This window comes from Amblyomma maculatum, chromosome 1 (assembly GCF_055883805.1).
Source record: "Amblyomma maculatum isolate TAMU_Amacu chromosome 1, ASM5588380v1, whole genome shotgun sequence".
NCBI classification, from domain to species: Eukaryota; Metazoa; Arthropoda; class Arachnida; order Ixodida; family Ixodidae; genus Amblyomma; species Amblyomma maculatum.
The window spans coordinates 302,458,427-302,476,817 of NC_139344.1; the positions used below are offsets into that span (position 1 = coordinate 302,458,427).

At 44.1% G+C, this 18,391-nt stretch overlaps 1 protein-coding gene across 6 annotated transcripts in view; it reads left to right on the forward strand.

Annotated features, from left to right (window-relative positions):
• The window catches only part of Unc-115a (actin binding LIM protein Uncoordinated 115a), a 265,949-nt gene that overhangs the window by 225,747 nt on the left and 21,811 nt on the right, over window positions 1-18,391 (forward strand). For all 6 annotated transcript variants that reach the window (XM_084577455.1, XM_084576663.1, XM_084575542.1 and 3 more), the window contains one exon: window positions 15,681-15,769. In XM_084577455.1, the coding sequence (XP_084433581.1) occupies window positions 15,681-15,769 (89 nt within the window). The remainder of the gene's footprint in view (window positions 1-15,680; window positions 15,770-18,391) is intronic.

An 18,391-nucleotide genomic window follows, 5' to 3' on the forward strand; every position in this document is an offset into this window, starting at 1 on the left:
TAGTACCCTTTTTGAAATCAGGCAAACCTCCCACATGTCCTAGCAGTTACAGACCAATAGCCCTAACCAGCTGCATTGCGAAAACTTTTGAAAGCATCGTAAACATCAGACTAACCTTTTTTCTTGAATCCCGGCATCTTCTCGATATACATCAATGCGGCTTCAAAAAGGCATCATCAACAACCGATCACCTTGTCCGCCTCGAGAACACAATCCGGGAGGCGTTCAGCCACAGGCAGCACTGTGTCGGGGTCTTCTTCGACCTGGAGAAGGCCTACGACACCACGTGGAGGTTCGGTATCCTCCGCGACCTAGCAGATCTAGGTATCCGGGGCAGGATGCTGAGCTGCCTGAATGACTTCCTGACGAACCGTACATTTCAAGTCCGTTTAGGCACAGTATTCTCCACGACTTTTGCACAAGAAAACGGCGTGCCGCAGGGGTGTATTCTAAGCACAACTCTCTTTATAGTGAAAATGAACTCGTTATCTGCAATAATCCCAAAGTCCATAATGTACTCCGTCTACGTAGATGACCTGCAAGTAGCATGCACTTCCTCCAACATATCCACCTGTGAGAGACAACTACAACTGACACTAAATAAACTAGCTACCTGGGCAGACAGCAATGGATTTAAGTTCTCTCCTCAAAAAACAGTGGCCGTTGTGTTTTCATTGAGACGAGGCTTACAGAATTATCCCACGTTATACCTCAACCAAACCATACTACCAGTGAAACATGAACATAAATTTTTGGGTATCACATTCGACAAGAAACTTTCATTTCTTCCCCATATAAACAATCTGAAAAAGAAAGCAGCCCAATCACTTAACGTCCTAAAGGTGCTGTCGCGAAAACGGTGGGGGTCCGACCGAGCATGCCTTCTGCAAATCTACCGCTCCGTGGTGCGCTCAAAGTTAGATTACGGTTGTATAGTATATGGTTCAGCTAGGACATCCTATTTAAAACGACTAGACCCGATACACAATCTTGGATTACGGTTAGCAGTTGGCGCGTACAGAACATCCCCAATAACCAGCCTCTATGTAGAAACAGATGAACCTGCATTAAAGGACAGACGATACGACCTAACATGTGCATACATCCTGAAACTTCGTTCTCAACCAAAACATCTATGTCATTCAGTAGTCACGGAATGTCCCTCTAGGACAGTCTTCAACAACAAGCCCCGGCTGATTAAGCCGCTTCTCATGCGCTTCGAACAAATGTGCCAAGATTTAGACATTAGTGAATTGCCAAGTATTGCCCCAAGAAATAAACCACTCCCACCATGGTACACCCTCCCAGCAGTTTTCGACCTCACACTAACGCAGTTTCAAAAGACACGCACACCACATGAGCATATATCACAAGAATACCTTGCATTAAAAGAAAAATATAAAAATTGCATTGCATTTTTTACAGACGGCTCAAAAACTAAAGACTATGTTGGCAGTGCAATAGTACAAAATAACACAGAGAAAATAACACGACTACCCCAGTGTGCATCAGTTTTTACAGCCGAATGCTACGCTGTCTGTGTTGCCGTGGAGAAAATATTGGATAAGAACATCAAAAACAGCATCATCTACACAGATTCATTAAGCGTCATCAGTGCAATAAACTCCAAAAACGCTGTTCAGCCACTGATAGGAAACATTATACACAACATAGTAAATATCACAAGAAGAAAACATACTATCAAATTCTGCTGGGTACCCAGTCATGTTGGGATAAAGGGTAACGAACGAGCAGATATATGCGCAGCAAGTGCGAAAAATTTACAAATAAAGCAAATCAACATGCCACACAGAGACGGAATGAAGTTAGTACGTACGAAATTACGAGCTAAATGGCAGGCTGATTGGGAAAGCGAAGCAGAGAACAAGCTTCACTTCATAAAGCCCATATTAGGAGAATGGCAATCATGTGAACATCAGAAACGTTTCATTGAGGTAATTTTAGGTCGTCTGCGCATAGGCCATACACACATAACACATAACTTCCTACTAACGAAAAAAGGCAAACCTGTATGTGAAATGTGTGGACATGAGCTAACAGTAAATCATATTTTAATCTCATGCTCACAACTCGAGGAGCACAGGAAAAAATATTTTACTGTATTTTACAAAGAACACATCCCATTTCATCCCGCATTGCTTTTAGGCCAAGAAGCACTTGTTGATTTTTCACTTGTTCACGGATTTTTAAAGGAAGCCAATGTTTTAAACCAAATCTGAGCATCATGACTGTAGCCACTTGATCGTCTAACCTTGCGGTTGGCGCATGATAGCCACAGTTGCTTATGCGCCATAAAACTCCATATAACTAACTAACTAACTATTTCGTGCCCAAATAAATGACTCGAGCAATGCGTGCCTTATAACAATCATTCATGGTGAGGCAGCTAGATTGTACAGCGCGATATTTATATAGGCAAGTTCTCGATTGAATATGAAGAATATTTACCGATTAATTCGTAGGTGTCTTAAAACAAATATTGCATGATTATTTTCAGCTGTACTTCAGCCAACGAACTAAATCATCCAACTTAAAAGCAAAAAGCACTTTCTCCGAAGCGAGACGTCTTTTATTCGAAGCAAACAACGAACGAATGAATTCTCTAATTGTGGAGCTTTTTTCAATCACAGCTCACTTACTGATCTATTGAAAAATTGTTGAACGGTCACTAGGTGAGTTGCGATAGTTTAATGCAGGACTGAAAGCATGCCGGTTAAGGCAGTACGCGACTCTGCAATTCCGACAAAATACTGCGTGTTCGGATAGGTTGCAAACTCTCTCGGTTTGCCATCTAGATGATCGCAATATGCAAATCGGGATGCCACTTACGTTCGCCCTTTGTTGACTTTAAGTTGCCATCCGTCTTGCAATGGCCCCACTCACGCCCAGTTCTAAAAAGGCGCCCTTCGCAAAACGTTCTCATCAGGTTGCGCAATTTATGATAAACGCGAATAAACAGAACTTTATATGTACAGGTGCGGGCATAAGTAAACAGAGCACGCTTTTTCGTTCAAATTAAAATCACGCCTTCTACACTGGATATAAGAAAACAATATTTGTCCTAGTGAAAAGGCACTGGCGTAGCTTGTACCGGATCGCACATACCACGACTGCAAGTTTCAGTTATCAAACGCATGAAAAATAATTGAAGAAAAAGCGCGCTCCGTTTACTTTTATCCGCAGGGGTATGGTACGGCACGACAGAAGCCACGTTATGAAGTGCAATGAGCAGCGCTCAAACGAGAAGCTCAACAATCCCCCGTACTCATCCAGTCTCCTGAATTGAGCTGAGTTCTACCGCCGCTGTGTTTAGTACAGCTGCGGTGTAATAGAGTACAGAGCAATCTTTTTATCCTAACAGAGCACTTCTAAACGCAGCAGCATGCCTTTGGTTTCGCAATAAATTAGACGCTCTTCAGCGCCTCCAGCCGCGGCAGTCTTAGCCGTCCTACCAAGGTAGTGGCGCGACGGCCACTAGGCGGCGCTGGCGGTATGCGGAAAACTCCAGCGCAGGTTCCTTATGACCATCGAGCCTGAAGAACTCACGGCATTCACTGAATCATTGGTGTAGACGTGCAAATGATTTGCATGGTGCTCATGGAAGTATTCAAGAGTGATTTGTTTTAGTTCTTTCGGCGATAGCTCGACCTGCTTCCTAATGCCGGGTATTAAAAGAAGCACGTGTGGTTTATGCAGGCTCCATAGTAGAGAGGACGGTCTAGATGAGAGTGTAAACTGGGGCAGCAAAATAACGCGATGCGCATTAACGGTCTCTGTAAACGATGTACGAGGCCTGGTAATGGGAAGACTGGCCAAATGATGACAGGGAACACGGGAGATGTGTCGAAAATGTGCCCTCAGGAAGTCAACTGTTAGGTAGGTAGATATGGGATGTTCCTGTTCAATTAAAATGGTAGCAGCCGTAGAGACACATTTCGGCAATCCCAGGCAGGTTCGCAGAGCTTGAGCTTGAATGCTCTGTAGAATTTCTAAGTTGGTTTTCCTGACATTTCCAAGTGCAGGTAAGCTGTACCGAAGAAATCTCATAAATAATGCACGGTATAGTTGGAGCATCGACCGCACGGACACTCCCCATGATTTTCGCCCAATAAAGGCAAGTACGGGAGCCAGAGTATGAAAGCTTTCAATCCAACAGACCAGATCGAATTGGCCGTGATATCAAAGCTAATCCATAAGCATAAGGTGGCCGATATAAGGAAGTATAACCTGGAGAAAATTGAGCATGCTGTAAAGAACGGGGGAAGCCTTAAAGCGGTAAAGAAGAAATTGGGCATAGGTAAAAACCTATGCCCAAAACCTATGGATGCGAGAGTTGAACTGTGAAAAAGGCTGACCGCCGAAGAATTGACACGTTTGAATTGTGGTGCTGGCGAAGACTCTTGAGAGTTCCTTGGACTGCCAGAAGGTCAAATCAGTCGATATTGTCGACCGTAAACCCTGACTGCTCATTGGAGGGTCAAATTCTAAAGTTAAAGCTCAGCTACTTTGGTCATCTGATGAGAAGAGAGGAGTCGCTGGAGAAAGATTTGATGTTGGGGAAAGGTTGAGGGTCGCCGGAGAAGGGGTAGGCAGTGAACGCGATGGTTAAATGGCATCCTCGAAGCACTGCAGATGAAGTTATGTGATGTTAGGAAGATAGTGAGAGACCGGAAAGCGTGGCATGACATGGTCCATAGGGTCACGAAGAGTCGGACTCGCCTGAACGACTGAACTGAACTGAAAAACCAGATGTATGTGATAAGGAACAAGGCGGGCGATATCATCACAGATATGGACAAGATAGTCAAAGTAGCCGAGGAGTTCTATACAGATCTCTACAGTAGCCAAAGTAATCAGGACCGTAACGAGACCGTAACAGTCAGACGTTCCACCAGTGACGAAGGACGAGGTCAAGAAAGCATTAGAAACTATGAAAAGGGGGAAATCAGCTGGAGAAGATCAGATAACTACAGATTTGCTGAAGGACGGGGGGGATATCGTGCTAGAAAAACTGGCCACCCTGTATACGCAGTGCCTGGTGTCATCGACAGTACCGGAACCATGGAAGAATGCAAACATTATCCTCATTCATAAGGAAGGGGACTGTAAGGACCTTAAAAATTAGACCAATCAGCTTACTGTCTGTTACGTATAAGGTATTTACTAAGGTAATCGCTAATAGAATCAGGACAACCTTAGACTGCAATCAAGCAAAGGATCAAGCAGGTTTTCGGAAACTGTACTCTACTATCGATCATATCCATACCATCAATCAGGTGATAGAAAAATTCTCGGAATATAACCAGCCCTTATACATAGCATTCATTGATTACGAAAAAGCATTTGACTCAGTTGAAACCTCGGCGGTGATGCAGGCATTGCGAAATCGGGGTAGACGAGCCGTACGTGAAAGTGCTGGAAGATATATATAGTGGCTGCACAGCAACCATAGTTCTGCATAAAGAAAGTAACAAAATTCCCATAAAGAAAGGTGTTAGGCAAGGAGACACAATCTCCTCAGTACTATTCACAGCTTGCTTAGAGGAAGTTTTCAGAGACTTGGAATGGGAGCAGTTAGGGATTTCATTTCATTTCATTTATTGAAGCCTTAAAGGCCCGAGGGCATTACATAAGGCGGGGGCAATAACATTGTACAACAGCATACCAACACCAGTTCAAGAAACAAAACAAAGAAAGAAAACGAAACAAATAAACAAACAAACAGTAACAAAATATACAAGAGCAGACTAGTGTGCATTGTCAAATAGAACACTGAAGGTGACTCGTTAGTTTTGCTCGGAAAATTTCACTATTTTTGCATGAAGCAATAACGTCCGTTAGAGCATTCCATTGGGCTATTGCATCTGGAAAAAAAGAGTTATTCATTGCTGCAGTGCGGCCAAAAATCAGATTTAACGGGTGACTGTGTTTAAGTCGACGGGACATTCTTGAGGGAGGTTGCAGGACAGGGTGCCGGTCGTGAAGATGGTAAAAAAAATGAAGGAGGCAGAGACGTGATATAATGCGGCGTGATTGAAGGCTTGGGAGGGAAAGAGTTTGTTTTAGTGCTGTGATGCTGGTTTCACGTGAGTACTGTGACATGATAAATCGCGCGGCACGGTTTTGGATAGCCTCTAGATTATTAGCGAGGTATGCTTGTGAAGGGTGCCAGATGGATGAAGTGTATTCTAGTTTTGGGCGAACATAGGTCTGGAATGCGAGCTGTCTGATTTGGGGTGGTGCTGATTGTAAATTTCTCCGTAAGTAGCCAAGAGTGCGTGAAGCCTGCGAGCATATTGTTTCAATGTGAGTAACCCATGATAGAGTTGATGTTTGGTGGACGCCAAGGTACCGTATACACGCTTGTAATGGCCGCACTTTTTTTTTCCGAGATTAGGGTGAAAATCAGGGGGTGCGACGGTACCTGCCTTTATTATTGTCAAAAAACTCCTCGTCCTCCTCCGCTAAACTCGTCGGGATTTCAGGCTCGTCCCGTTTCCAAAACATCACTCCTCGTCTTCGTCCTCCTCCGAACTCATTGGGACTTCAGGCTCGTGAAGTACTCAAGAAGTGAGTCTTCAACTTCCGGAAACATGCTCTGCTTCCCTCGGAAAGCGCTCCTCTGATCATTTGTTTTCCTGAGGGCATCTTCTTGGGAGCACCATCGCCGTACACATTTTTTGTCAACGCCGAACTTTCGTCCTGCCGCTCTTTTTCCTTCTTTCGCGTAGTGAATCACTTTCAGCTTAAAGTGAGCGGTATAACTAACGTATTTTCCCATCGAGGAAAAAGAAAATCTTCAGCTCACGAGCGCAGAACAAATCAGGGCAGCGATGCGTTCCGACTGTGAGATCGCACGTGATATGCTTCGGGCGATCAAGGAAATGGCTGTAAAACAGAGGAGCGAACAAACTTGGATTGGATTGGATTGGATTTGCTGGCCTCACCCTTTGTAACGGGCGGGCATCGCTGCGGCTAGGAGCGCCTCCTTTGTAACGGAGGTGGTGGCCGCTGCCCCCATGCTCGACTTTTTTTTTTCCTCAAATATTTTGTTCTTAATTCTTATTGGCAATTCTACTTCTAACCTTACGCTTCATTTTGGCTTGATTTTTGGGCCCCACCTGGCGGCAGTAACCACAAAACGTTCTGTATTTCTTGCACCGCACAGTAGACAGCACTGCCCAACTTCCTGAAACTCATGGTGCGGCTTTTACTTGGGAAATTTTTAAAGTTTTTTTTCCCAATTTTCTTTCTAAAGTTCGGGGTGCGGCCATTACACACGTGTATATGGTATTTATAAGATGACGTTCGAGCAATGGGAGTGGAACTGATACGATATGTGCTGTTATCAGAGCTGCGCTTACGAGAGAAAGACATGGATTGACATGGATAAGCGGCATGTGCCATTGCTCACACCATGCTACAACCGTGGCGATGTCATTTTGCAACCTAATGGTGTCCTCAGGGCCTTTGATAGCGTTACAAATGACACAGTCGTCCGCGAAAAGTCCAAGTTTTGTTTTTATGTTAGTTGGGAGGTCGTTTATGTATATGAGAAATAACGGCGACAATCCAGTGCCCTGAGGGACACCTGATGTTACGTCAATTAGCAATGAGTTATGACAGTTGACGGATGTAAACTGTACACGGCCTTACAGGAATTGCTCAATCCAGATGAGTAATGTCTGCGGGATTCCAAGGGAGGCAAGTTTAACTAGTAGATGATTATGGGGAAGACGGTCAAATGCCTTTGAAAAGTCTAGAAATATGGCGTCGATTTGTAAGCGGTCGTCCATGTACTGAAGGATGTCGTGTGTGAATTTGGCGAGTTGAGTTTCACATGACAGAAACTTACGAAAGCCGTGTTGAAGCGGATAAATGTATTTCAGCGATTCAAGGTGAGTGATTAGATTTGATGCTATCACGTGTTCCAGGAGTTTGGACGGAATTCTGGTGAGCGAAATTGGTCGGTAGTTATTAGCTTTTGATCTATCGCCGGATTTAAAAATGGGAATTATTTTTGCTTTTTTCCAATCGTGAGGGACTTCGCCATTGCTAAGTGACTGTGTGAATAACAGGTAGAGTATCTTGCTTGATATTGCTATAGTATTTTTTTAACATTTTGGGGCTGATTTGGTCGCAGCCAGCTGACGATGATAGTTTGAGGGATTTAATCAAATTTGCTATTCCATCAGGACTGATTTGTATTTCAGGCATTGGGGGTCACCGATAAGTTGGTAAATAAGGGGATATCAGCGTTAGGGGTAGAAAATACTGATGAGAAGTAATTGTTTAGGGCCGACACACATTTATCGATCCCAATAGGTTTCTCATCTGCGTCTAAGAATTCTATTTGGTTTATGTGGTTTTTTGGGGAGAGAATTCGCCAGAATTTGCTTGGATTTGACTGCAGAATTGATAAGAGGTCGAAGGGAAAAAATTTTTTTAGAAGCTTTTAATTCTTTCACATAACAATTCGCATTACTTCGATATCGCTCCCATGATTTTTGATTGTTGGCTTGTTTAGCATTTCGGTAGAGGCGTTTTTTCTTATTGAGCAGGCGTTTTAGACGATTATTGAACCATTGGTTGTTCGAATCACTCTTTACAAGGATGGTCGGAATGTATGAGGATTGCAGATTTAACACTACATTTTTATATAATTCCCAGTTGGTATTAACAGAATGAGCAGAGTATGAAGTTTTAAAGTGTTCATAAAAGCCTTCGAGCTCAAGGTTAATTTTTTCAAGGTAGATGGAGAATACCTCGGTAATCTGCGATTTGCTGATGAAATTGCCTTGCTAAGCAACTAGGAGGATGAAGTGCAAATAATGATTGATGATCTACACAGGAAAAGTAGAAAGGTAGGCTTGAAAATCAATATGCAGAAGACTAAGGTAATGTTCAACAGCCTCGGGAACGAACTGCAGTTTACATTAGGTAGTGAAGTACTGGAAGTAGTAGGCGAATATGTCTACTTAGGACAGGTAGTAACCGCAGATCCAGACCATGAAAAGGAAATAACAAGAATAAGATTGGGATGGAGTGCATTTGGCAAGCACTCACAGGTTATGACTATAGCAGCTTACCGGTATCGCTCAAGAGGAAAGTATACAACAGTTGCATCTTACCTGTACTCACCTATGGGGCTGAAACATGGAGGCTAACAAGAGGGTTCTACTTAAGTTGAGGACAACTCAGAGGGCTATGGAGTGAAAAATGGTAGAGGTAACATTAAGAGATAGAAAGCGTGCAGAGTGGGTCAGAGAAATAACTCAAGTTACCGACATTCTAGTGGAAATTAAGAAGAAGAAATGGACATGGGCAGGACATGTAGTGCGAAGAGAGGATAACCAATGGTCGCTGAGGGTAACAAACTGGATTCCAAGGGAAGGAAAGCGTAGCAGGGGGCGGCAGAAAGTTAGGTGGGCGGATGAGATTAAGAAGTTCGCAGGGGTCAAGTGGATGCAGCTAGCACAGAACCGGGTTAAGTGGGGAATTATGGGAGAGGCCTTCGCCCTGCAGTGGGTATAGTCTGGCTGAGGATGATGACGATAATATGTCGCATATTTGATTTTTTTTTTTGTTACTTAGGAATTTAAAAAGTACATTATCTTGTTACCAACTAAATTTTAGTCCAGAGACCACCTTGAACACAACCTTTGGCAAAAAAGTTTGAAAATCACACTTTTCGTGCTATTGCAAAAAGTGCAAACTGAGAAAAATGAGGTCAAAGATATAAGAACATACTATTCAAATTTAGGACCTAAATTAATTAATCAAAGTGGCCTGGTGCATATGTTGGGCAATACTTTTCAACACGACGCTGCTCTGTAAAGCTTGTTTGGAGTCTTTTTTTTTTTTTTAAATACTTGACAGTTGCCCTGCGCCCTTCTCTGAGCTCGCGAAATGCTTTCCTTGGTTGCTTGCTGGGAGTGCCTTTTTGTCTTGGTTCCATATTTATCTCCAGCTTCGCTTTAGTTAGCCAGGCTCCCAATCGTGTGAAAACAAGATTCAAAGGTTACATTCTGCATTTGTCAATCCAATCTTCTGTTTCGGTTTACCAGCCAATCCGCTACTTCCATGGCACAAAATTTGCCTTTCTGTTTTAGCTCTCGATAACAGGTCCTCTTTGGCATGAAAAACAAGCAGTCTAACTTGGGGATTTACTTCGCGTGTAGTTTCGTGCTCTCACTGGGGCTGCATCTTGAAATAGGCATTCATAGACGCTTTCGGTGAGAAGTGCTCCCCATCTCGCAAAAAAACTTACTTTAATTTTTTAATGTTTTTACTCTGCAGATGACAGCTAAATTTGGTGTCGTTTACTCAATGCATGCACAATCTGAAACAAGAAAGAATTAAAAACATTTTTTTTAGTGAGCATTTGGCTTTAGCCCCACATCCCCCTTTAACCCCTTCACCGTTTTGTTATATCAACGAAATTCTTAACAAAACTGCTTATTTTTTTCGTGCTGATTTCGGTTATTATGCTGCCATACGTAAAAGACGTTTATGTGGTAGAAAAAAACGAAGTTAACAGGTCAGTGGTGCCATCTGTCGAGCAAAATGCCATCTAAGCCACAAACGAGCGCTGCTCGTTCGAAATGCTGAAGGGAAGAACCTATTCAGCGAGGACGAGCTATAGTCGTCCAAAACGGTTTGGGGACGGCTTTGCAAGGACGAGCTGCGCTCGTCCGAAACGGTTAAGGGATTAATGTCAGTTCATGTTTTGTAGTCATGAAACTTGCGTTCTGCCAAATTTCTAGTAATTATGTCCCAGCTAAGAGGTAGTCGGCATAGCAGTTTTATTAAATCAAGTTCTTACCACTCCATCATATTCGTTACGTGTAGTTTTGAAACGTACGCTTCCAGTTTTCAAAAGCATTAAAAAACTTCTTAATATCGAGGAATTCGATACATGATGGTTGGTTACGTAGAGATTTAACTGTATTTATTTGCTCTGCATTTCACATTTAACGACTCAATGGGCACTCGACTCGTTAAATACTCAGAACAAGACATGGAAAAAGCACTTCCATGTGCCTGGGGCTTGCTGACTCCTCAGAGGATGAAGAAAAAAGGCGCTCATATCTGGAATGTACAGACCTGGGTGCCGCTTTCGTTGTGTGCAGCTTGCGTGCACAGGAAGTAACCTTGGAGCTGCTGCTTTCTCTCTAGAATCTCTTCTTCAGTACTGCTCAAAAGGCAGTGTGTGGCTGAAGAATGTATTGGCCATCCGGTGGCAGTAATAGAGGCTTTACAAAAGTTAGTGCCATCTAGTGAAAGAAACACTCTGCGTGGCGGCTATGTTTTGATCCCTCCGTCCGCGCCTCTCACAGAATGCTGCCAACGGGCGCCTTCGTCGAAGCCGTGCATGCACCGCAAGCTGCGTTGGAATGCTCACATGCGATTGTTTCATTTTTTAACATCTCAGTAGTCGCTGCTAGCACCAAGCTCTATTCGGAATGCCAACATGTTTCTGCGTGCCCTTATGCAGCCAGCGCATTGTCGTAGACGCACACAGAATCAAGGTATACGCGTGTATGCGACCACTCGTTTGCAGTTCTAATTGGCTTTACAGGTGTCACTTCCAGCATGTCAAGCATTACTGCACGTCTCTCTGACTGGGAGCTAGCTCACAGAACATATCACCTAAACCAGCAAGGTTGTTCTGCGTGCTATGGTGCCATGTGAACTTGAAGGATAAGCTTATGCTGCGATGGAGAACACGGGAGAAGAAGGAATGCATCTATAACGAACTTAGAGTGCAAATAGGTTCGTTTGAAACATTTTGTATGTAGATTGCATTTGCCATTCTGTATTTCACTAATGACAAGGGCCTAATTACCGAAGCTACTTTTTACAGTCGTACTAAATGGTAGTGCTTGGTGCAGAGAGCAAAATGGCTGTCTAGGGCGTCCAAGCTGTGTGTTGCACGCTGCAAAAGCGGCTGCAAAACCCTCACTAGTGTGCCGCAATATGCTCACTTCCAGCCCGTTTCCAAAAGTGTTATCGTTTGATGATGCGGAAATCCGGTATGTGTCCAGAGCGCGCAGCTCAGGTTTGTATTCTGTGCCTATAAATACCTGCCAGCGCAGCCAATAAAATAATGAAGCTTGCGCGCGCACACTCGCGCGCACGCACACATGATGTTTTCTTTCATGTTTAAAATTTTTAGTTCTTAGTTTTTAGGTTTTCTTTATTTTTTCATTTTATTTATTATTTTACATTTTAATACACCACTACTCAGCATCAGCAAACATTGACTTTCCATTCTGAGCCATTTGACACCTTTGAACACCTTCTTCTATTACTTCAATTGATTGACAGAAGACAACTTCGGTTCGTCTGAGTTTAGCAAGGGCAGTCACAGAGCGTCAAACTGACCCGGAATGCCAACAGGCATCCACTGATAAGTTTCTCTTTCTTCTCCGAAGCGACGGTAATGCGCAAACCAAGCAAACAAACTCACGATCATCTCTCATAGGCTTCCAAGTAAATAGCAAAGGCACACAAACAAAAAAAAAATTATAAAACTTTGGATACTGTATCTGGATAGGGATGACGCTATGCGGATCAACGAGGGTTCCGTGTACGACTGGCAGAGCAGTTTGTAACTGCACTCAGCAGCCCGTCCAGTGGGCCCCGCCATGCCTCGGCTGTCAAAATACGCATCTAGGCATTGCTGATAAAAACCGCTATGGACGGAGGAGAGGTCCCTCGACCAGGTGTCTTCTCTTGACATCAAAAGGTCGGTCCAAGCACAGCACACTAGGTTACAATGTGACAAGCGCGAAGAGAATGGCGGGCACTGATGGATAAACACAAAGCTGAAGGATGAAGCGATCAAAATATGGCCGCCAGTGCGGGATCAGCGTGCCGCTCACGGTTGCCAGACTTACTTTTGTAAACCCTCTATTGCAGGCTTACCCCAGCAAATCCATATGTAGCAGTGCCTGCCTATGCTGTCTGTAGCTACAATTAATTTTCCACTTGTTCCGATTTCCAGCATTGTGCGAGGTGCAGCTGTCCTTCCTCACATGGTCAGCTTGAGGCAATCCGACACCAGTGTGTGTTTTTTGCTGAAAGCCTGATCATGATAGTGCAGGACAGAATGGGAACAGTGAATTTTGGCCCAGATTGTTATGTTCTGCATATAAGATAGAACATAGCCTCCTATAATATATATACCCGGTCAGCCATTCCGCGCAGCCATCCTAGATTGTTATCTAAAAGTGCAAGTTGTTGGCGCCATTCTGCGTAACGCACCATAAACAATTTGTAAGTTGTGATGATGTGCATTTTCGCAATTAGGCACTCGCACAAGGCTCCAGCTGCATGCACTACATATAATTTTGCGTGACGTGCAACCTGTTATGTCCCAGCTTTTGCACGCTTTAAAGGGGTGGAACATTGCTGCATGAGCGCAAACAAATGCATGCAGCCAACACGGATAAATGTAAAAAAACGAATTTTGACTGCAGCAATGCGCAAAATTAGATAAAGTTATGGAAAAAGGGAGCAAGAATGCAGGCCGAGAAAATGAAAAAAATGTTTGAAGAGCCGTATGTAGAACCTACCTACTTGTTGTGCAGAACGCACCACTGTATGAATTAACTGAGCCGATAGCTCTCAGTAAATATGCTAAAATTTACGCGTGGGTTTATGTGTAGGGTTGTTCGTTTCCAGGTAAAACCCGGTTTTGCCCGGTTTTTGCACCCCGAACATGCTCCTAAAAAATCGGGTAAAACGGGATTTTTCCCCATTTCTGGGACAACTGTACCCATGGAACTGCTGTGCCCCCAATTGGTGCACAGGCGAGAAGCAGCCTAGGTGGCCGACAGATGGACAATCGTTGACTGCAGGACCCGTGCCGCTATCTAACGTCGCAGGAGCGATATTTACACATTGTGCATTCGCAACACTGCTAACAAGCACTCTAAATGGGACCAAAACGAAAGACATTGGATGACTGGACTGCATCGGAAGACTGCGAAGGCAGCCACGCGCTAGTGTGCAAGTACTGCAACACTGAGATGGTTACCGATCCAGTGAAGAAGCCCTATGACCAAATAAGAAGTTGAAGATAGCTGTCCAGGAATCCGATGTTACCTGTAGGCAGCGTGCGAAAGAAAGTGATGCAGGTGGCGTGATTCACTACTTCGTTCATGCCCTGGCGTACTGTAGAATCAGCATGCACTAAGCAGGCGGACCTCTGGGGGATATTTAGTACACAAATGCCGCAAGGCCACTTTAACTATATATGCTGATAGGACAATAACTTCGGATTAAATACCTGAAAGAAGCTTTTGACAAGGACATGGCGAAAATCCGTCAGGATATGGGAGCCATTTGATTATCGTCAACGAATCCCCTGACATCACCGAAGTGCCTACCATTAACACTCCTGTGCTACTATAGTCAAAAAGCAAACAAAAAGCAAGTATGTTTGGCCAACGTCCACAGAGGTAATGCTTCGAATAGCTACACAGTAGCTAGGGTTATCGACAAGGCTCTTTTGACTGTGGGAAAGACGCGTGGAATTATGTTTTATCTGCAGCCACAGACTCGATGCAGTACATGCGAAAAATGTAAACGGCGAATCATGAAACAATTTCTTGAAAGCAGCCCAAACCAACCCTAATTGTTATCCACCGGTGAGGGCAAATCGAATAAATTATCAGTTTGTAAATTTAACCTGTTAAAACCCAAATTTCGGACAGTTTCCATGAAAAACCCGATTTCTCCCCTATTTTCAAGTCGAAAAATAACTCCCAATTTTTTACCCCATGAATTTGAAAAAAAAATATAAAACACGAAAATGCATAATCCTATTTATGTGGTACTACGTGCACACGTTACTTTAATAGCTATAGTAGCTGCGCTGATCAAGTTATCCCTTTATTTAGAAGCCAGTGAGGTCCTTGAGCACCTTACACAGGTAAGGGGGATGCATACACATTGTGCAGTTGCTGAACGGGAAATAATGCTTACAAGGAAATAAAATGACCTGAGCCCAACATGAAAGGGACACTAAAGAGAAAAATGAAGTGGGCTTGCATCGATAGAACGCCAGTTTCTGGCTACAAAAAAGCCACTCTTGCTGAAAACAGAGCTGTCGTAAGGTAGTAAAGAGGAACAACAGGAATACAAGTATCGCCGCCACAGTGGAAACGGCCGAGACTCTCAACTACAAATCATGTGACGCGCAAGGTATCCCGGAGGCTGACAAATGCGAATTATGTTGACCGTTTGAATGCGGTAGTAGGTTTTGTCTCTAAATATAATACCATGCTTTTATCACGCGTAATCGATGCTGAAAAGACAACTTAAATGTTGCGAGGCTAATATAAAAATATACTTGGCGGCGCCACAGGGGTCCACTTCAGTTTCAGTTATGTTCTGGCCCAAAATCGGTGTTGGCGACAAGAAGTTATTAAACGATTCTTTGTCAGACAAGGCTACCTACCACAGGAGACTTGTGCAGTGCCGTCTCCATAGCTGCTCCAGTAGACGGCAAGTGCCTCTGCGTTGGGAAATCAGGTGATTTGGACAATGAGCGGCATGACAGTTCCTAAATATAAAATAGGTGTATTTGTATGTGTTTTACTGCTGACAGTGGCGGCGGAAAGCATCCTAAATTGAAAATGTTTGTGCAGTGGTGTCCTCGTTGCGCACAGTGCCCAAGCCAGGCTACGGTTTGGCAACCAAGTCAGCGACACTGCCTGTGGGTGGTCGTGATTTTATGGTGAGCCATTGTTCCTGCCTTCAACTACTCTTCATCGTGCATGACTGGAGTAGAATGCTGATCAAAATGATGGTGTCTCAAGTGAATGTTGTGTACCATGGGGCAAACGCTTCACTGAGGTGTCTGCCCTTACTTTTATGTATCATGTAGATGCATTTTGTTTTACCTCTGACAAAGAAAAGCTGTCTAAAAGCAAATTGTTTATATTTTGCACCTTTTCATTGTTCTCAATGAACCAAGGCGAAGGCAACTTGCTAGCAAATATCTAAGGTTAGCATGCTGGATCCTTCCTGTCCTGTTTTTCTAGTTGTGCCAATTTATAACCAATGAAGCGAAGCGATAGGACGATCATGTCATAAGCTCTTCAGCGAACACTGTAAAAAAAAAAAAAAAAACTTGGAAATGGGAAAATCACTTTTTTTTTTTTCCAGGAACAGCTCTGACCGATTTTTCGAACACACTCGAAACCGCAAAAATGTCCAAAAAGTTGGGTACTTAGAAAAAACAAATTTTAAAGAAAAAAATAAACTATATATGTGCTTCCGATTACCACTATGATAAAGGTCAGCAGTTTTGTGACCAGTCTACATTCGATGGCTGTCAGGGGGCGAACGTATGGTGAAGTCCAGATGCGAACCTACCATTGTCAGGGTGTCTAGCAACCGGGAAAACCGGGAATTGTCAGGGAAGTTCCATGCACCGGGAAAAATCGGGGAAATGTCAGGGAAAGCATAAAAAATTTCACCAAGTCAGGGAAAATGGCACGATATATTCGCAGTGCATTTTCATTTTAAGCTGGCGCACAGCAAGTATGTAATTCATGCAGATTTTTTTTTTGCGTGCTGGGTGCGCGGCCTCACCGCGGCCACGCCCGTAAGGTGGTGTGTGATATATTACTTTGACGGCAGCGCATGGCTGAGCTGCCACAATGGAAGATCTAATACGCACCTGAGTTAGGTACTCGGTAAAATATGCGGAAGCACTGCGTTGGAGTAGTACGCGACAAAAAGCAGGAATAATCGCGCTGGCTGCTGCCGGCGCGATTATTATAAAGCGATCAGCGAGCTCAGCTGCAGCTGAGATCTATTGTGACACTCGAGTGGTTCACCGCTCACGTCATCGCGATCTCGCCGCTGGTTCCGCACTTCATGTGCGCGATAAACCTGCTTAACTCTTTCATGTCGACAATCACGAACTCGGTACCGCATTGCATTCCGTGTTAACGCCGAGGTGAAACTCGCGTTGGGGCATGGACTTTCCCGACAGAATGGACTTTGCGCTGTCCACTAGGTGCCCCAGCTCCACCGTAGAATAGTATGTGGTGGTGGCATCAACTCAAAGTGTATCGTGGTATGGGATGCAATTATCGCTGTAATTGGAACCCGCGGTGTCATCGTCGGGCAGCGTGGTTGATGTTCCCTGCCCATCTAAACAAGTATGGCACCGGCTGTAACTCAACTGTCCCGGCGGCACGCTTGTGGCCAACGTCTTCAGGTTTTTGTTTCTCGCCCGTTCCTTACGGCTTCCAAAGGCTCATAGCGTGCATGGTTACATTCTACTGTTTTCCGGCATCTCTGATCGCAAGGAAGAACTCTGCACAAAGCGGTGGGTGCATCGAGAAACTCTAGCGCAAACGGGCATGAAGCAACGGCATGGTGGCTATGGCAGCGAATGCAAAACAGCAAGGAAAAAAAAAAATGTCGCGCTGATTATGCCAGCCAATGGGAGACGTGTGAGAGCTAATCAGAGACCATAATCGGCCTTCGGAAAACCGGCGCCCGCAGCCAGTCCGCTTGAGCGAAGCCATTTTGAGCTACCTCAAATTGCGCACTAAGAAAGTAGCCTTAAACAAAGCCCAAGATGGAGGCGATCGCCGGCTGTAGCGCCCGCGGCACGCGCGGGAATTTCGAACTCTTTTCGTGGGGCATTTCGTGGTTGCCGTGACGTTTTTAAAGCCGATTTCATCACATTTCCGAATTCAGCGCTAACAATTTGAGTGCAGGTGCTCAAAAGGATAAACGTTTCAAAAGCAAGTTTTTCTCAAAATCGATTTTTGACCATTTTCGACCATTCTAATACTCGCGTCTCCTCTTAATTAACTCTACGGCTGTTATCTTTAAAAATTCTTGCTGAGAGCTCGCTAAAAGAAGGGCGCTCTCCCTCAAGACCGGCCGTGTGCTAGGGTGCCTCACATCGAGGCACCCTATATACACCCGAATTTTGACCCATCAAAACTGCCTTTTTTTGATACATGGGGCCTATAGGAAATTTTTCAACTGGTAGTGTCAAAGAGCTCTGCTGAGGCTGGCATCAGTGCTCTTTTAATTTGAATCCTGGAAAAGTGGGGAATTTTGACACCCCGATTGAGTTTTGAAGATGTTTGGAACATGGTAGGGCCGTCTAAAAAGCGGCACCAATATGCTTTCTAGCTGGAATTTTGTTTTTCATCACATAATTATGCTTCACTGTACGGAGGCTTGGTTATTGTTGGTTATTGGTAGCAGTACCAAATGAGGTCCGAAATTTTGGGTCCTCATGTGCAGCATGTCATGGTGCTACAGAAAAGAATATTCAAGTATGTTAAAAAATATTGGTCGGCTACTGTACTGTATAAACTATTCT